Source organism: Sceloporus undulatus, chromosome 1 (assembly GCF_019175285.1).
Source record: "Sceloporus undulatus isolate JIND9_A2432 ecotype Alabama chromosome 1, SceUnd_v1.1, whole genome shotgun sequence".
Taxonomy (NCBI): Eukaryota; Metazoa; Chordata; class Lepidosauria; order Squamata; family Phrynosomatidae; genus Sceloporus; species Sceloporus undulatus.
In genome coordinates this window covers 366,647,959-366,669,006 of record NC_056522.1, presented here as the reverse complement: position 1 = coordinate 366,669,006, position 21,048 = coordinate 366,647,959, and the positions used below count along the sequence as shown (strand labels likewise).

The 21,048-nt window shown below is 40.0% G+C and overlaps 1 protein-coding gene across 1 annotated transcript in view; it reads left to right on the top strand.

Annotated features, from left to right (window-relative positions):
• The first annotated feature begins 9,944 nt into the window (after positions 1 to 9,944).
• Positions 9,945 to 21,048, top strand: part of PLD4 (phospholipase D family member 4) — a 21,254-nt gene continuing 10,150 nt past the window's right edge. The window contains exons 1-6 of the mRNA XM_042446728.1: positions 9,945 to 10,031; positions 13,987 to 14,180; positions 15,024 to 15,207; positions 15,954 to 16,074; positions 17,800 to 17,927; positions 20,296 to 20,496. Coding sequence (XP_042302662.1) covers positions 9,945 to 10,031; positions 13,987 to 14,180; positions 15,024 to 15,207; positions 15,954 to 16,074; positions 17,800 to 17,927; positions 20,296 to 20,496 — 915 coding nt within the window. The remainder of the gene's footprint in view (positions 10,032 to 13,986; positions 14,181 to 15,023; positions 15,208 to 15,953; positions 16,075 to 17,799; positions 17,928 to 20,295; positions 20,497 to 21,048) is intronic.

Sequence of the window (21,048 nt, the reverse complement as noted above, 5' to 3'; positions counted from 1 at the left end):
GAGAGAGAGAACAAAAGCCCCTTGTTTAATTGTTGAAAATAGGCAGGTTCAGGTCATTTGAAAAACAGGTGGTGTATAATAGGAAGGCAGCCCTCCAGAGGTTGAACTGTAGCTTCCAGCATTTCACACCATTGGCTTTATTGGTTAGGACAGTGGTTCCCAACCTTTGGTCCTCCAAATGTTTTGGACTTCAGCTCCCATAATGCCTGACGTTTAGCCATGTTGGCTAGGAGTTCTGGGAGCGAAAGTTAATAGAGTCACAAGTTTTACATACTTGCTTTTTCACCAATGGAGGTGACTTCCTGAGTTTTAAACTGATCTTATCTTTTGGAATATATTTGTGATGCCATAGTTCAGTGGTAGAGGAGGTTGCCAGATTCAATTCCTGGTCTCTCCAGCAAAGAGGATACCAGATAGCATGAATGAGAAAGACCAGAGCTTGAATAACTTACCTTTTGGAACTACACCACTTAGAATCCCCCAGTTAATGTTGCTAAATCTGCTTAGGCTTTGGAGACCGTCTTTGAGGCAGAGTAGACATGGATCAACAGGAAAAGGCAATTTCTACTAGTAGAAAAATGATCCCATTCACTACAGCCACTAGCCATGGAGGATTCTGGGAGTTGAAGTCCAGAAAAGTAACTTATTCAAGGTCTAATTGTTGGTTTGTTGTAGGTAGAGATTAGAAAAAGAAAGTTGCTGTAACTGATAGACACAAGTGCATGAGACCTGGCACTGGTGAGTATAAATATCTGTAATAGAGAAAAATAAGTTTATTGTCATTAAACTTTCACACACTGAGATGATAGAAATCAAATTGTCCTGGCAGATGAACAAAATATGCAGCCTTCCTGTGTTTCCCTTCACACTTCTTGTAGAAGATCTATGCCATTTCATTTGATCTGGTCTTGTAACGTGTGTCTGTCTTAGAGCCTTATCTCATAACAACAACAACAACAAAAAAGCCGAAATGGAACGATAGAGAAGCGGCTTTCTCATTGCTTCTCCTTTCGTGTGTTATATGCTCCGCATACTTCCATTTCATCATAAAAGTGTGCCTTTTGCTAAACAGGATGTTTCCAGCATGACAAAAGGCACACTTTAATGACCATCTCCCTTGGGAAAAAATACAAGTGCTAAGATGTCATGTGGAGAGGCAAGGAGAAAGCCACTTCTCTGTTGTGCCATCTTGGCTTTCTTTTGCCATGCAATGAGGCTCTTAGATACTTGGCTCTGAGGGGCTTAAATAACATCAGTGCTTTTATTAGTACAGGACAGGATTTCCAAATGACTGACTGCAGAGTCAAACCCCACCTGCTTTTCAATCCTGTATGGTAGTTATACGTAAATTCAGCTCTGAGAGCAGTTAGCCATGTTGGGGAAATATCATCTGCAGAACTGGGTAGAGCTTGGAAAAGTTACTTTTCTGGACTACAATGTAGCCTTAAAAATAATCTTGTTCGGATGTAGGCATGTGGTAAAATGTCTATTTCAAGGCTGTACAGTTAATAAAACATAAAAGTAGTGAGTGGCATATAGTAAGTTCATGAGACCACATGATCAAACACCTGTTTGTGATGACTTTCTTGCTGGCCATAGTAAGATGAACTGATGTCTGTATCCACCAATTTTTAGCTTGATGGATTGTTATCTTGTAATCTTTGATCCAGTTCTTCATAATCCTTGATTTATTCTTCAGAACTATGCTAAAAGTTGTTTAATTTACTTCAGATGAATAGCCTACAGGGCTAATTGGATCACAGAACCTTTCCATCACCCAGTTCTTCACTGTAACTAAAAGTATATCTGGTCCACCTCCTAATTTTTGCATAGGGCCTACAGATGGACCAACCAAGTGTACACCTAAACAACATGTTCATTCTCTTATGTTAGTCTGTGCAGTGATCCTTGAGGCTGAGGCATTTTGTGTGCTCATAATTTATGCCCATAGTATGTCCTTATGCCAATACTAAGGGAGCCTAGGGCCCTGATTAGGATTGCTGAGTGATGATGGTATGATCCTACTATCCTGCTGCTCACAGCATGATACATTAATCCAAAACAAGCCTGTATGTTTCATATTTCAGTTTGGTCTGTATTGTGTCAGATGCAATGAAGCCAAAGAGGAAGCCACATGATTAATCTTTTCCCCAATTTTGAATCCTTCTAATGTAGGGGTGAGGAAAATTTGACTTGCCAGATGTTTTGAACTACAGCTCCCTCTAATACCTTATCATTGGACATAGTGGGTTGCTGATGGGACATTTAGCCCAAGCAATCAGAGGGCTAAAGATATCCCATCTTTGCTGCAAACCATATGTATTTTCCCTGCTTTACGCAGCGTACAATGTGTTAACCCTTCATTTGATGCTTTAGAATAGTTCAGATCCAATTTACGTCGGGGTCATGACTTTCAAGTTCTTCAGGGTTTGTGTGTGTGTGTGTGTGTGTTTGGGTTTTTCCTCTGGCTGAGTCATGAGCCATTTTGTTTTCGTGTGTGTGTGTGTGTGTGTTATTGCATGTTTTCTTTTAAAATTAAATCTACATTTGGCTGGTGATGTTTCAGGGGAATAAAAAGCCTATATCCCATTGAAGCTCAGTGGTGAATTGGGTGTCTGGTTGCCTCAGGATTCCTTTTGAAAATTTCTATAAGCTTGACAAGAAATGTTTTCTTTCTCATGATCATTGTTAAAAACTTCTTGTTTTATTATGATTGAATGAATGTACATCCTGGAAAGAATACCAGTCTGCTATGAGAGAGTAATGTGGTGCTGTTCTTATGCCGCTGCTGGCAATAAAGCTGAATTAAGTGGCAATCTACAGGGCCAGTTTTACCCTGGTCAGAGTCTTTGCATAAGTTTGAACTGTCTGTTGTTGTTTTTCAAAGACTGAGGGCCAAACTACAAGAGATGGTCCACTCTACATTTAGAAGTAGGACTGCTGGTAAAAGATGTCTGCTTGTTATAGCAGGACCTTTTCTTATTGCCGTACCTTGCAGATCAGCTTGCTAAGTTTTATGCTTGATCATCATGAGCTTCATTTGCAGAGATTGGTTTTTAGGATCCCATTTCAGAGTCACCTGGAGCTAAACATGGGCTTTATTTGCAAGTCTTACCACTCAGGCAGGAAGTTCCATGAGATTTCTGTCACGGAAAATCTAAAATGCTGTCATCTTCTACAGGGACATTTCTAGGGGAGTTCAGAGCGCACTGGGGTGCCACCAACATAAATGATGCTGCTGATCTTCTCATTGCAGGCTCCCTGTCTTGTGCTTTTTAGCCCTTAGAATAGGTCCAGAGTGTGGGCTAACATGGTTGGGAGTGAATGGCCCTGTGTCATCGTTATGCGAATTAACGAAAATGTTTTCTTGGAATGTTTACAGATAATCTACTTTTTAAAAAGATGTACAAGTGCGAGATGCTACTGATTTTTCATTTTGTTAAACTTAAGCTAGGGTTGTTTTCTTTTCTGTTCTTTCTTTCTTGAATCCAGCAAATTCACACATGACTTTTGCAGCTGTAAAAAGTACATTAACTACCTGTTCACTTTCTGATGTGCCCCTTGCTGAATTGTGCCTAAATAATCTGCTGTTGTTATGCTGCTGAAAATATTTTCTGCTGTTCAAAAAAACAAAAAAATGTCCACAAGATCATCCATTCCATCTGCATGCTACACAAATGCAAGCTGAGCTGTATGAAAGTATAGCTGAAATTCAACTTTGTATAAGTCAAAACTGTTTAAATGGAGTTAATTTATTTTGGTCTTTCTTTTCTTTCATTTCTACATGCTCCTTCAAAATATGATGTACAATTTTAAGATTCATTTTTGCCCCCACCCCACTTCCATCTATAGAGAGTGGGGTTTTCTTTTTCTCTTGTTTTTTTTAATAGTAATTTATTTTGTTTGGTTGATAGGCAATTTATCTGTACATTTTTGTTCCCAAGTGATGATGTGGATGTCTTTCGAAACAAAATAAATGGTTATTTTATATAATTTTATCACAAATTTGCTATAATAAATCATTCTTTCTGTTTTCTGCGAGATAGTTTATGTATGGAGATAGATGTTTGTCACAAATTTCTGGAGTCCTTTTTGAGTGTTTCATTCTTGGGAAGACAATGTACTAAATGCTGGGGAGCCAACAGACAAGAAAGCATATACTACAGTCTTCTGAAGACTAGAGAACATGTCACTATGGGACAGAGGATTGGATTTGGGTGGATTGAGATTGGGCAGATGAGCGCCAAGATTAAGGGATTCCACCTAAAACATTAGGAAGAGCTTGTTTGCTGTAAGAGCTGTTTCACACTGGAATAGACTGCCTCAGAGGGAGGTGGACTCTCCTTTGGAGATACTTAAACAGATTGGATTGACCATATCTGAGGAGCATTTAGTTGTGTATTTCTGCATGGCAGGGGGTGGATTAAATGGCCCTTGTGGCTGCTTCTAACTATGATTTTTGTGACCCTATATTCCCTAAATTGCAGGGGGGTCCCAACAGGGTATCCACAGATTGTATTTAGTTGGGAAATTATTCAATTGGGAGCAGCAAGAGATCTTTGATAACGATATCTGGGATCTCACCTATGTACAACAGGTCCGAGAACCAGAACTCTCACAATGGAAACTATCACTTAGGTTTTTTTATTAACAGCAAAGGGGAAAACCACTATTCTAGCTGTACCATTCACACACAAGAACTAATAAACTAAAGAACTAATGAAATTAAAGGTAGTAATGCATAGCAAGGTTGAGGTAAGGCAATACTTTTACCAGTTCAAAGCAGAGCTCCAGTCAGGGGAAGTTGGAAGTAACAGTGGCTCAACAAGGCTGTCTGAAATGGGGGTGGGGGGTGGGCTGTGTTGAGAGCTCAATAGGAAATCGGTCTTGAGGCAATTGAGTGGATTTTCCAGGAATCCCCAAAACAAAAGATTCCCATCTACAGTTGCACCTATATTGAACCTCAGCCTCTGTGTCAAGGATGGGGAACCTCAGTCCCTGAGGTTAACAATAGCCCTCCCACTTAGACTATTTGGGTTTTGCCACACCTTCTTCCCCATGACATAATCATTTGGTGGTTCTCCAGCTTTTCTATGTCCTCCCTTCTAAAAAGTTTAAAGGCCTCTCTTATGGCTTAGTTATTGCCAGTAAAAACTTTATGTTAAAATACACAGTTTTGCCTTTGAACTGGATTAAGGTGGCTAAGGCCTGAAGCAGTTCCAAAAATAGGTGGACATGTGATGGCATATAAGTAAAATAAGCAAAGTACAATAGAGAGCAGCACAAAAATTGTTGAGTGTGTACCCATTTTCATTTGTGTGGTTTATGTGAGACTAACAGTTCCCTTGCGTTTTTACTCAGTTGCTCCTGGAAAAAACATACCCAAATCAAAGTGTGGCTTCTGGAATTTATATATTTTTAAATATTTTCAAAACGTGGATGGTTGAATCTGTGGATCAAGAATCTGTAGTTATGGAGGGCCAACTGTATTTTATACTGGATCCAGAACATGGTTAGTATTTGGATGGAAGACCACCAATGAATACCTGGTGCTGTGGGCTATATTTCAAAAGAAAAAAACTGGCAAAACCACCTCAGTATTCCTTGCCTAAGAAAACCCTATGAAATTCATGGGGTCACCATAGATTGACAGGCAACTTGAAGGTGCATGTGTGCAGATGCATGCGTGTGCGCACGTGCATGCACACAGAGACAGAGTCTCCCAGAGTTCCATGTGTCACAAAAATGCTTGTGTACCACTTTCTGGTTCAATGGCTTCAGCTATAACTGAATATTGCAAAGACCTTAACAGTTTAAGTCCCAATATATTTTCTTCTTGGGCTGCTCCATAGTATCACGACATTAGTTTCCAATTTAAAGCCCTAAATAAAAGACCTAAATGCAATACAGAAATTACAATGCATAAAATTTACTACCTTTGTTCCCTTCTAAACTGTGACCGTGAATTCCACGGGGTGTGTAACATGATCCAGGACTGGCTGACACACCTCCAAGCCTAGGTTAGGACCCTTGACAGTAAGTGTCTCCATCTTGTTTGGATTCAGTTTCAGTTTGTTCTTCCTCATCCAGCCCATTATCTCCTTCAGGTATTCATTCAGAGGAGACACTCGGTCCTTAGCTGATGCTGTTTCTGACTGCATGGAGACGTGTATTTGCATGTCATTGGCATACTGATAGCACTCTGACCCATATTTCTGGATGATCTCACCCAGTGATTTCATGTAGATATTATACAGTGTTGGAAATAAAATGGCACCTTTTCGTATGTCATATAACAGCTTCTTTTTTGAGACCCCAAGCACCACTGGAACCTACCCAGATGATAGGACCAGAACCATTGAGGCACGGTGCCCCCAACTTCCAAAACCCTCCGGTGTTCCAGAAGGATACCATAGTTGATGATATCAAACACTGGTGAGAAGTCCAAAACATCAATAGGGACTCCCTCATCAATTCTCAGGTGAAGATCGTCCACTAAGGCATCAAGTGGCAAGAAGAGAAATAGTGAAAGACAACTTTGTGGCAATATGGAATCTATATCTCAATTTTGGATTTAATAATTATATAGATTAAGATAAAGGACCTCCAGGTAAGGCCTGAAATCCAAAAATATTTTTGATTCAAATAATGCACTTCTTTTTGGAGGGTAAAGATGAGGCCTCTTCAACTGGTTTTAGGCTTGGGCATCCTCACATCCCATTGTAGCCTTTATTGCTACAACAAACTTAACAAGCCTCTCACCCTGAAAAATCTATCCTAGCATTTTCAAGGCTTTTGAAAATGATTAACTGTCACCAGTAAAAGTCACTGTCTCTTTCTTGGCCTCTGTTGCGTATCACAGATAGGTTCTGTCTGATGGCCACTTTCTCTCTGACTTTTATTTATATATAGTGATCAGATCTGCAACTTTTTAGCTGTAAAGGGGAAGTTCAGCCAATGCTGCATGTAGACAGAAAAGGGGGGGAAATCTGTTGTGGTGAGCCTCTCACCAGTAACACTTCACAGTTGCTGAGTGTTATTGCAGCGCTGATAGCAACCATTTCCATTCTCAAGAGATCTGAAGTATGGCAAGGTAAACCCCCTCTGAAGAGACTTGCCAAGAAAACCCCATGACAGGGTTGCCATAGGTTGGAAACGACTTGAAGGCAAACAACAAACAAGTCAAAGTTGCATCACCTGGAGACAGCTTCCAAGAAGGTGAGTGTATGTCTTAAAAAAATAATAATCTGGGATATACCTGGCACAGATGACTTTTAAGACAAGCTTGGAAATGGCACCAGGAGTTGTAACTTGCTCCTGGTGTCCATGCTTTTCAGGACACCAGGGAAAGCAATTGGCCACTTGATATGTCAGGATCAGGATTCTTACGGGGCATAGATCAGTATCAAAACAGATGCTTGGCATGTGTACATTTCATTTATCCCACCAACAAGAGATCCAGAGCAACTCATAAGATTCCAGATCCAATCTCTGGTACCTCTCATTAAAAGAGGGCCTTGAGTTGCAGGTATTGGGAAAGAGACTTCTGCCTGAGTGCCTGGAAAGCTGTTGCTGGGCTGAATGGTTCCTAAACACTGCTGTTCCAGGTGGACTACAGTTTCCAGAAGGCCTAACCAGCTTGGTCAATGATCAGGGATTCTGTGAGATGGATGACTAAAGGGTGAGAATCACTTGGGGGGGGGGGAGGGCAAAGCTGAGCTAGGTGGACCACATGTATATGGCGGTTTTATAGGAAGTAGTTATGAGACCTTCAGAGCCATGTTAGTTCTGTAATAATAATAATAATAATAATAATAATAATAATAATAATAATAATGTATTTATTTGTATCCCGCCTCTCCCTCTACTGGATCAAGGCGGGTAACAGCAAACAGTATGATGACAGTGTATGCATTTCCCATGTTCTTTGGGACAGTGATTCCCAAGTTTTCATCCTCCAGATGTTTTGGGCCTCAACTTCCATAATTCTTGTTGGTTGGCTAAGTACACTGTGGCTTCTGGGATTTGAAGTCCAAAACAAATGGAAGACAAAAGATTGGAAACCACTGCTTTAGGAGGACAATGATCTTATGCTAGGAAGAACTTCTTGATGGTAAGAACCATATGGCAGTGAAATAGACTGCCTTGGAGCATGGTGGAGTCTTCAGCTTTAGAAGTCTTTAACAGAGGTGGGATAGCCATCTCTCAGGAGTACTTTCATCATGTGTTCCCCCATGGCAGGGGGTTGTAATAGATGACCCTGGTGGTTTCTTCCATCTCTGAGTAGTACTTACTTATATCTCCAGCCATCAGACAGTACAGAAGGATGGTTGAACAGTGGGGGAGAGCAGGAGCCCATTCATCTTCACTCTTTCAGTCTATTATCATTCTTGAGTTCTTGATCCTCCTTTAGCTAATGCAGTGTGGCCCTCCAAAGGTTCTGGACTGGATTTCCCATTAGACCTGGAGTGTATCTACAATGCACATGTATAGCAGTTTGATACCACTTTAACTACTTACAGGATCCTGGCATTTGTCAATTCGTGAGATTCTCCACTGCAGTTCAGGGACAGAGGTCTAGCAGAGACTTCTGTAGACCTCATTAAGTCACAAATCCCAGGATTTTGGCAGAAGGAGTCATGACATTTAAAGTGGTATCAAACTTATATAATTGTTGTGTATAGCTATATCCTCAGTCAGCATTGAGGAGTGCTGTGGAAAGGTGGAAAATAAGAAATAAGGAAATCCCCGTACTGGAACAAGTCTTTTCATGAAACATGGTAAAACAGCTTTTTCATATGACACAGGGGAGAGAGTGGTTTTCAGATGACATAGCGAGACCTTTTTGATATGTTAGTCCTAGGCTTGGTGAGGGGTCGGTAGGATTTGTATCTTATTTGAGGCACCAACATATTCTGGGCTGATGCTAACTCTCCTGTGTCAGTCCTGTGGAAATTATTAATCTATTTGAGGAGTATTTGCATAACCTACAACATTTCATAGATTAAAAGCAGGACACATATAGCCAAGCAACATCAGAGTCCAGTCAGGCAACAAGAAGGTAAAAATTTTAAATAGGAAGACAAAACAAACTATTATTTCAAACTGAGGCCCGAGACACACCAGCCAAAAGTGGTGTGCCAGCACCGAAACTAAGGTTCCAAAGCACACGGCAATCGCATGCTCCAGAACCCTAGTCCATACGGGTGGCGGCACCATGGCAGCATACTGTCTATATTGCTGAGTTAATTCAGTGCTAGTTGCTTTGGCCACATAGTTCCCATCTCTACTTTAGGTTTCATTCACACTACACAGTTGTACTTTATTGCACTTTAACTGCAATGGAAACATCCCATGGAATCCTGGGATCTGAAGTTTAGGGAAGGTATCTAGACTTCTCAGTGGGCATGTTTCACCAAACTACAAAACTCATCTCAGGGGAAAGGTAGGGTATCTTGTCTAGTTCCTTCATAGCTGCTCTTCCCAATCCTAGTCTTTTAATTTCTTGATTGCAGACTCCATTCTGAGCAATGTTTCAACCAAGGTACGGGAAGTCTTTGATCATTTCAATTTTTTTGTCATCTAGGGTGAATTCTGGTAGATCTTCTGTGGTCATTATTTTTGTTTTTCTTAACGTTCAACATTAAGCCTACCGTAGCACTTTCTTTTTGATGTTCTTTAGTAATTGTTCCAGGTTTCTGCTAGCAGTATTGTGTTATCTGCATATCTTAGACTGTTGATATTCTTTCCTCTGAGTCTAGGCCTGCTCTGCGTACAATATTTTTTACATACAGGTTGAACAAATAAGGTGAAAGAATGCAGCTGATGTGGATAGGTTATCCTGAAGAACATTTAAAAAGCAATGGCTTATGGCATTTATTGACAGCAATTGAGATCATTATGCTTCTCTTATTTTCATGGCACACTTCTCTGTTAAACAGGTCATGAAGAGGATTGTAATGAAACCACTTACATCAAATGGACCCTTCTATGTGAAATTGCACCCAAATGAGCAAAGAGGCATTCAGGTGGTAAGTGCTAAAATAAAACTCAGTTACATCAAATAGGCAGCAAAATGTCAATAAACCAGATGTGCCAATGAATTGTGTGCCTTTCCAGACATTGTTGGACTGCACAGCCCCATATTCCTCACCATTAGCTATGCCAATATGGCTAACAAAAAAAATTAATTTTCTAGTCGTAAAATATGACTCCCAACCCCATTGTGGCTCTGCCAGAGGGTAAAATTATCTGACCCAAGTGTCAGTTTCTCACTTTACATGTTGTACAAAACAAAACTCTACCTTGTTCAAGTCTGTTCAAGTCTGTTTGTGGAGTTCTCAAAACGCTGAGCCTCTTTAGACAAACAATAATATCAATACTCCCTTCTACTTCTAAGGAGATTAATCTAGGGTACATATATACTGTAGAAATTATTAAGTTTGCTACCATTTCAACTGTCATGGCTCCATCTTACAGAATTCTGTGATTTGTAGTTTTGTGAGGCACCAGCATGCTGACAGAGATGGCTACAAACTACAAATCCCAGGATTCCATAGAATGGAGTTACAGCCCTTAAAGTGTTGTCAAACTGCATTATTTCTACAGTGTAGGTGGACTCCTAGTTTTTCAGAAATGCAGTAGCTTTCAGAGAGGGTTTTGACAGTAATAAAAAGCTGGTATATGACTTTTCCTGAAAGGGTTATTTTGATGTCTACTTCCTCCTCTTCCTATAAAGTACCTAAACTTTTCTACTGAGAGGTTAAAATAAACCAGTTCTGATTTCTTTGGGCTCATACTCTAACAAGAGTTAAGGAAAAGAAAACAGGGTCGGTAGAGGAAAACAAGAAATCCAGGTGCCAATTTTTCAAGTTACAGAAGTTTCAGGGCAGTAGCATTTGGTTTGGACAAGGGAGAGGGAGTTTCTGCCTTTCCTTAAGGTATTACCATACTTTAACTTTCAGAAAAGATAAAAATATAAAGAGGAAGTCCTATCCACCTGCTATGTATGCGGTATAGGTTAATGATTGGCAGTTTCAGTCTTTTTTGATAAATGAAACTAGTTTTTGAATTTGGGAACTGAAATCACTGCTTTTTTGACTTGCAAAAGAAAGAAAGAAAGAAAGAAAATAAGACAATCACTGTCATTTGTTTTTGTCTGGTTGAGCTCTGTGTGTATGTGTGTGTCCATGCAAATGTATCATTCTTATACTGAAGAAACATAATAGCAATAGCAACTTCATTTATATACTGCTTCATACCACCTAAACAGTCTCTAAGCGGTTTACAACTGTAAGCTAATTGCCCCCAACAATCTGGGTACTCATTTTAGTGACCAAATCTGATTCAGTTAACCACTGGATACTAATGAATGAAAGGATTTACACTTTAACTTGTCTATGGGCTCACGTGCATCAGTGGAGTCTTGGGAGCTGCCGTGCCATTGTGGTTATAAGGTCCTTGGTTCAAATTTCAGCAATAGCAGGAATGTAATGAGGTACAGTGCTCCACATAAGTACCTTTTGCCTAAACTCACCACTGTTTTCAATAGGAATAATCCTATAATTGTTGTTGTGTCCCTTCAAGTCATTTCTGACATATGGCGACCCTATCACAAGTTTTCTTGGCAAGATTTATTCAGAAGAGCTTTGCCACTGCCTTCCCCTGAGGTTGAGAGTGTGTAACTTGCCCAAGGTCACATAGTGGGTTTCATGGCTGGGCAGAGAATCGAACCACAGTCTCCAGAATCATAGTCTCACACTCAAACCACTATGCCACGCTGGCTCTAATAATATAACTCCTTCAAGTTTGTTTTAAGCATTCCTCTGGGCCACACTAGGTATGATAGGTGTCTATTTTAGGAACGTATGTGTCCTATTTACATAAAAAGAGGATGCTTTTACTCTTTATATTAAAAGGAACGTGATTTCTTTTTTTAAAAAAGAAGCTATTTCTGTCCTGTGCTATATCTGAAAATCTCAGGGCAGTGTACAAGAACCACATGTTTAATTTAAAATATTTTTTTTAAAAAGAAAAAACAGCCAAATATCATAAACAAATAAACCAACAAATAAACAAGCAAACTGCAACACAATGCATATGGTCCATGAGGCCCCAAAAATTTGAGTGAAGGTTTGGACTAGGTGCTGGAATGAGACCAGTGTTAGCACCAGAAAGGTATTATCTCACTGAACTCTATGGCTTTACATATTTTACTCTCTTCTTTGTGAGCATCTGGTCTCAGAGCCAGGCTGCTGTGAAACTGATTAAACCAAAAGAAAGAGTGGTTGTGAAGAAGGGCAAGTTTCACTTCTTCTCCCTTTTTATGTGAATAAAAAAATAATCGTCCCAACTTAGACCCCTGTGACATCTGGCTTGGCTCTGGTTCAAATGTGTAACGTGGATGAGCGAGCTGTTTTACTACCATTTCTTCTTTGCTTGCAGGTGTCCCAAGTTTTATCCCTATGGTAGAGTCAGGTAGTTTTCAAGCACTAGATGTAACGAAGAGTGGCTCTCTAGGCCAGTGCTCTTCAAAATGGTGATCACTGAATGGGTTAGTGTTTGTAAATGTTTGGTTGCTGGCCCAAGTATATTGAATTCAGAGACACACTCGTTTTAGTCTAGGATGTCAGTATGCAAAGGGATATTACAGCACCTTTGGGACTAACTGTGCAAAAGAAGTTGTAGCATGGCCTTTTGTAGACTCAATCTGGTACCTCAGATGCAAGTCCATGGAAAATTTCTAGAAAAGAAAGAAACAGTTGTAGCCAAGGGGCACAAATGTGATATGGTACATTATGGAAAAAATGTTGGTTCCCCCAGAAATAATATATATTGTTATTGCTGTGTCCCTTCAAGTCATTTCCGACTTTTGGGATCCTAAGGCAAACCTATCATGGAGTTTTCTTGCCAAGGTTTGTTCAGAGGACACTTGCCATTGCCTTCCCCTGAGGCTGAGAGTATGTGATTTGCCCAAGATCATCCAGTGGGTCTTATGGCCAAGCGGGGAATCTAACCCTAGTCTCCAGAATCACAGTCCAACACTCAAACTGCTATGCCACTCTATTACTTCACTCAATTCGAAAAGTAGCAAGTCACGTTTGTTGTGTTGGGAGCCTTTCTGCTCATTCCACTGAATATGAATCAGCCCCTGGACCTCTGCCCACTGCAAGGACCACTGAGTTTGCATTCTTTCTGACTCAGAGCAGGGCTTGGGTAGTTACTTTTAAGAAGAATGAATACAGTATAATGATATTCTGAAGAAAAAAACCCCAACTCAGCAATCATTGAATCACACTTTTGGCCCCAGAGCGTCATTCTGTTATCACTCAGTTATGGATGGCTTTAGCATATCAAGAGTCTGCTTTCGGACTGTGAAGCATAGATCTCTGCACATGAAGTTTCACATTGATTGTTCTATGGAATCATTGTATTGAATGGCAAGATGGCATAATCAAAGATGCATCTACATTGCACAATTATAGCAGTTTGGTACTACTTTAACCACCATAGCTCAATCACATGTAATCTTGGGATCTGTAGAGTGTAGTTTTAGTGCATTGCCCTCAATTAGAACACTTGAGCTCTCTGGTGCAGAATTCTAAGCACTTTACTAACTTTCCAAATCCAGGATTCCATAGGATGGTGAGGGTATCAGATCACTATAATTATGCAGTCCAGATATAGCCCAAGCGTACAAATGAATGTACAAGCGAATGTGTATTCATCTGCATGTGTGCATCTACATTTACAATGTACCATATGCACAACACAACCTTTGCAACCTTGTACTGAATCCTGACATTCCACATCAGACAAAACTGTTTGATCGTTTCCACAGGAAAGCTTGTGCATGTATAAGATGTTACCAGAATTCTGGCCGTTACAGTATTTCCTTTTAATACTAACTCTCCAAATTCTGCACCTGGGAGGAGAGTGTTCAGTGCTGACAGCCCTCATGGTAGGTGAATTCTTTTATCATTCCAGGTGTTTGGACTGTTGGCAGTTGCTGGGCTCCTCGTTGTGATAATAAATCACATCATGAAACCTTCCACTTTAATCTTTGTAAGGGACGAAGGCATGGTTCTTAACAGATACCTGCATGGGGATGATGACCAAAACACTGGACGAGACAGAATGACTACGATGGACAGCAAGCCCAGCTGTAATGATTCATGCACGTAGGTTAACCAGATAAAATTACATCTATATTTCTTTATCATCAAAGTCAGGACTACTTATCAATTTTTTATAATGCAAATAAGTATTTTTCTCATAAAGAATTGAATCTTGCAGAGATTCTTCATGTAGCATTGCAAGTTTAGCTACAATGTCATGGCTATGTTTGTCGTGGCATCATCTTGAAGACAGGAATAATTTTAAAATATTATTTAGCATTTCTGTCTGAAAGCCAGCTCCAAGAATGGAGAGCTATTCCAGTGGTCTTCCTGTAACTACAGTACAAAGTATTCAAGTATTCAGCTATTCATTTGCTATAGTTTTTTGCGGGGTTTTCAGGCTATGTGGCTGTGTTCTGGAAGAGTTTAATCCTGACGTTTCACCAGCATCTGTGGCTGGCATCTTCAGAGAATGCTGGCATGGGAGTGAGTGGGGTGTACACACACACACACTTATACTGTGTGAGCCTTGGATGAGAGGAAGTGATTTACCTGTTAATCTCTGTGTTGATCTGTTGTTGAATGGCAAGGCCTCAGGGTGTCTATTTAATTAATGATCCATTGTCTGCTGGGAAATCCCCCTGACCCTGGGTGGTTTTCATTTGCATGGGCTCAGTCTTGATTTTAGTGTTTTTCAGGACTGGTAGCTAAACTTTGTTTACTTTAAGGGTTTCTTTTTTCTTGTTGAAGTTGTGGAGGTGTTTGTGGGTTTCAATGGCTTCCCTGTGCATTCTGACTGGATAGTTGTTGCCATGTTCCAGAATTTCAATGTTTTCAAATAGCATTTTATGCCTCGGATAGTTTATAACGTGTTCTGCTCCTGCTCCTTTACTCTTGCCACTGTAGTTTTCAGCTGGTGGAAAGCCTCCCTTGGGATATGCCATATGGACCAAATAGCAGTGCTGCAAAACCACTATACCAAGCATGGATGGAGCTCTTAAACATGACCCAGGAAAGCATTCACGTGGCTTCTTACTATTGGGCATTGACTGGAGAGGATGTCGGTGTCAATGACACATCATCTAAACAGGTAAGATAAGAAGCTGTTTTTATAAAAATACACACAAATTCTGCAGGTGGATGTAGGGAGTGAAGGCAAATCATGGAACAAGCCAACTTTTCCTTTTGGAAAAGCACAGCACAGAGAGTACCCACAAACAATTCTCAACATCCTACTTTATATTCATAGAATCACAAAATCTTAGAATTTTAGAATCTTAGGACTTTACAACATAAGCCTCATTCTCACCACCATCACATTAGTAAAGACATGGATATTAAATGGATTGGAAGCTTTCCTTACCACACATCCTTCCACTAGCGTGAAGGGGGATGTTTCTGTCATTGATGGTTCCTCAAGTTCTCTTCCACACTCCCCTTAACCCTGCCTTCCTGCCCTATGCCCTACCCAGAATGCTGTTCATTTTTTAAATTTGTATTTGTAACACAATTCTCGAGTTATGACAATGCGATTTAGCGAAACAAAGATGAAAGAAAAGAAAAGAAAGTGAAAAACAAAGAAAAACAGCTTGTTTGGAAATAAAATGGCAATAGCCATGTTACAGGTTGGGATTTGGAAGGTGATGGTGGACAGGGATTTTATCCTGTTTGAGGGAGCTTTACGGTTCCTCGTCCTGCTTCAAGATCCATTCAGGAATAAAGTTATAGGAGCCGTGTCCCATGTTCAACCTAGCAACCCTACCTTGGGATGATGCATGCACCTGACAGCCACTTTTGTCCACCCCTGGTTTAGAACATGGTATCTTTCTTCTATAGGGTGAAGATATTCTGAAAAAATTTGAAAGTCTACTTTTGGAGAATATCACTGTGTTTATTGCAACAAGTGTTCCATCTAAAGTTAAACATTCCACAGATCTTGAGATCCTGGAGAGAAAAGGTAATTGTACATGAAAATTCTTCTACCTTGCCTTTGGCCAAGTAGATTGACCTGCAAAAGCATCGAACAGCTGGATTCAAATTACAGGGAAAGAGATCCCACCTAAACATTAGGAAGAACTTCCTGATGCCAATTGCTGCTTGGCTATGGAACATGCTACCTTGGAGAAGGGTGGAGTCTCCTTCTTTTGAGGTTTTTAAACAGATGCTGGATTGGAGGTGCTTTGATTGTGAGTTCCTGCATGGCAGGGGGTTGAAATGGATGGCCCTTGTGGTCTCTTCCAACTCTGTGAATCTATGATTATAATGTTGTAAAGCCATGCATACATCAAAAACAAAGCAATTAGATAAACTATAATGTTGCCCAGGGTTCAGCAGCTCAAAACAGCACACACACACAACCAGACTGAAATCTTTAATTTAGTTGTTAGAAGAACCATGGCTTTGCTGCCTGCAAAAAGTTTAAAACAGAAAGAACCAGGTAAACAGACCTCCTGAGCATTTCAAAATGTAGGTGCAATGTTCAAGATAGTTATCAAGAAAGATAACAGAGGGTGAGGAGTGGACAAGAAAGCTAGCATTTTGAAGGCACATAGAGGTGAGCTGGCCCTACCATTAGGGGAGGGGGGATGCAATTCTTGACTCAAAGGAAGTAATTTTAGCAATTTTTTTTGCCACCATGAGAATTTATTCAATTTATTCAAAAACTGCAGTTTTCAAAGTTTTTGCACGAGACCCAGCATTTTCTGTGAAAAAGTACTTTCTGCCCCTCCAATAATAATTCTGTGCATCAGTATTTCTCAGGAGCAGTAGAGGCACCTCCTGGCCTTTGGAATATTCTAGGTATCTGCTCTGTGATTTGGATTTCCTGCATGGCAGGGGGTTGGACTAGATGGCTCTTGCGGTCTCTTCTAACTCTATTATTCTATGATTCTATAAACCAGCCTGTTGTTCTCAGGTGACCTGCAGTATGCTGTGGTATTATCAGTGTTCAAGTGCTATTCAGTTGTCACCTTTTGTCCTTGGAATGGAAAAGTTGCCTTAACCTTTACCTCAAGGCAATATGTACTGACTTGACTTATAGTACAAGTTTAGAATCTGGTGGGCTGTTGCAAAAGCACAGGATCAGGTCTGACCCAGAAACATTTATGGCTAGATGTGGAATTAGGTGATGTTTGAAGACTTACTTGGTGCAGTGACATCATAGGCATGGTGTCCCCTGGTATGGTAATTCATGGTGTCACTGCCCCATTGACCTCCTCCTATACCACACCATACAGAATCCTTACTAATGTTTTTGGTACTAATGTTACTTGTAAATCATAATTCTTGTATTTCACTGGATGTAATGGCAATAGTTGTGACATAAACAACTAGCAAAATTAAAATTTTATTTTTAAATTATAATATCATATACACTGCCTAAATGTATCTATGTTTACACAGTTTATGTGCTTAAAGTGAAAATTAGCTAAGATGTGATGTTTATAAAATTTTTTTATAAGAGTTAAAAAATCTTTTTTAACCGGAGAACTTTCCTTTCTCTGTCTGCTGAGCCTTGCTGCACTCATGGCTTCTCTTCCACTGAGCTCCAGGGTTTTAAAGGGAGCTCATTCCTGCCATAATGCAGACATTTTAGGTTGTCACCTGGCACATTCCACTCCCTGCGGATCCCCCACCAATGCCCCTGTTGGTGCATAAACTTGCATCTCTTCCTTTCTCACAGGGGCCCATGTAAAAAGGATAAACTTTGGCCAGCTGACTCATGGTGTCCTGCACACCAAATTCTGGATTGTAGACAGGAAACACATCTTTCTTGGTAGTGCCAATGTGGACTGGAGGTCCCTGACTCAGGTGAGAGATTTGAATATAGAAAATTGAGAGGATTAAAATAGACTGATCTGATAATATATAACAAGGTGACTGAATCTGTACTAAAAGGTCATTTACGAGAACTACTTTTCTCCTGATGAATCACTGAGTTCTCATGTTAAGTGTGATATCATAAGAACACAGAAAGCAGTCTCATAGTTTTTCTCATACCTTTTGTCTGTCTAGCCCAGTAGTGCATTCCATGACTGGTAGCAGCTCCCACATGTCTTAAGAACATGGATTTCCCATTATGTTCTAAACATTATGAAGAAATTCCTGAAGGTTTTATATAGTGAACAAATTTAGATGAAGCCTGTGCAACTTTGGGCAAGACATTGTTTTTGTTATGCCAATGTTGGTGGATGACGGCACTTCTGTCTGCAGATGTCATCCTGCTAACACCTATGGGTTTTCTGAAATAAAGTTATACTGTGTACAATACAGAAGATATGTTTACTGAACTCTGGGGAGAAAAGGCAATCCTTGACAGAACTGCTCAACGGTATAATATGCTGTCTCAGAGAGTGGTAGAGTCTCCTTCTTTGGAGGTTTTTAAACAGAGGCTGGATGGCAATCTGTCGGAAGTGCTTTGCTTGTGCATTCCTGAATGGCAGGGGGTTGGACTGGATGGCCTTTGGAGTCTCTTCCAACTCTATGCACTGCCTCATCCTTTAAAAACAAACAAACAAATAAACAAACAAACAGGAAAACCTGCAGTTGTTGAGAATTTGAACCTGTGATTTTCTGCATACAGATATTTGCTTTACCACTGAACTCTAATACCAATAACATAGGCCCCAAGCGCATGGGCCAAAAGAAGTGGCTTCTGGCATGCCATTTATACAATACACACCTCCAACACAACTGGAGCAAAAATGAGCTGGGTTAATCTGGGATAATCTGGGCTCCTGGCAGTGTGCATTGGGGCCAGCGGCAGAGGCCTACTTTCGAAGTTGCTATGGCCCCAGGCCCCCGGGCTGCTTGTAGCTGAGCTGCATTGGACTACACTTTCCTGGCCATCTCCTTCACCCCATCAGTTGAAAGACAAAGTATGATGTGATTACAGAGGAAATGCTGAATTCAGCCCTCAGTTAATTGATTCACTCAGCTCCTTAAAAAGTAGGCAATTTTTAGGTACTTTTACATGAAGAAGTGCCTCATTCTATATATATATATGCCTGAAGACTGAGGTCTTCTGGAAAGCCCTCCTTTATGGAAATTAGCACAGATTTTATTCTCACTCTAGGCACAGGATGTAAATGCACAGGGATGGATTCTGTAGAACAGCTCGGTCCCCAGGCAGTACTCATCCTGTATCTGACCTGGGCTACTCCAGGACCTTTTAAAGAATAGGATTTTTCTGTGCAGTAATCTCTTATGTACCATAGGGGAAGGGAATACATTATGTGAGGATGCAGGCTAGGGCCTTCTCTGTTGTTGCACCCTGGTTGTTGAATTTCCTCCCCTTAGAGGCCTGATAGTCACCTTCATTGACTTCATTTTGGTGCCAGGTTTCTTTCTGTCAAAGCCTTTGGAATCTAATGATGTTATCCCATTTGTATATGTACATGGTTTTAATTAGTATGTAGCAAGATCTTGTAGCACCTTTGAGACTAACTAAAGAAAGAAGTTGGCAGCATGAACTTTCATAGACTTAAATCCACTTCCTCAAACGCACTTGGTGTTAATTTAGTGTCAAATGCATCTAAGGAAGTAGACTTAAGTCTATGAAAGATCATGTTGCCAAATTCTTTCTTTAGTTAGTCTCAAAGGTGTTACAAGATCTCTCTACATAATGATTCAACAGACTAACACAGCTATATCTTTGAATGGTTTTAATTATTTTACTTTGTTAGATAATTGATTACATTTTTAAATTGTAAATTATTTTTATTTCTTCCTATTTTGAATTGTTTAAACTGACTTCATTACATGATGTCCTGAGATCTTTGGATATAGGGCAGGGTAAAAATATTTTAATAAATAAGTAATACTTTGGTGCAGGCTTTTACTAAAAACTGTGATTATAATACAGTCAGGCCCTCCACATCCACGGATTCTTTATTCATAGATTCAAGCACCCAAGATTTGAAAATATTCAAACAATATATACATTCCAAAAAGCAAATCTTGATTTTGCCATTTTATATAAGGGACACCATATTACTATGTCACTGTATTTAATGGGACTTGAGCATCCTTGGATTTTGGTATCCACATGTGGTCCAGAAACCCAAGCGGATACCAAAGATCCACTGTACTAAAGAGAATGTATCAACATATCAAAGAAGACAAATTGTAACGTATGTATGGTTTGGAATGCTGCTCACTTGGGTTTTGCTTTCTGCAGGTGAAAGAGGTTGGAGTTTTGATCAATAATTGCAGTTCCTTAGCTAATGACCTTTGGAAAACATTTAAAACATACTGGGATCTTGGAGGACCAAATGCCACCATCCCCTCTCCATGGCCAAGGAATTACTCTACCAATATTAACAGGCAGAACCCTTTGGAAGTACAGTTCAATGGAAGCTCCACCAAAGCATATTTTTCTGTAAGTACTGTAGACTCTGAGTCATACTAGACATTAAAAAGAATGTGTATTCTCTTTTGTATGGCATGTTTTTCCATGTAATCAGATCTTTCCTAAGACATGTGCCTCAACAATTTAGACTTACAAATTTAACATCATGTTTACCTTCCAATGAGCAATCACAAAAAAAGTGTCCTTAATGCAACATAGATGGGTGAGACAACACATTTCATGGCCTCATCCACACTACATAATAAACTGATTTTCAAACCAGTGTAAACTAGTTTAAAGGACCGTTGTTCGCACTTGCGCCGAATTTCTGATGTGGTTTATTAGGGGGCACAGCAGTAAACCCAGTTGAATCAGTTCTTCCAAATCCATGGCATTCCCTGCATCTTTTTAAATGAATCGATTCAGTGCAAGTGTGAATTGCATTCGGTTCCCTGTGGCATGATCACTCCTGTGAAGCAACTCCATTTTGATTTATTCTCTGTATCTTTTGCTCCTGTGAAGCAACTCCATTTTGATTTATTCTCTGTATCTTTTGCTCCTGTGAAGCAACTCCATTTTGAT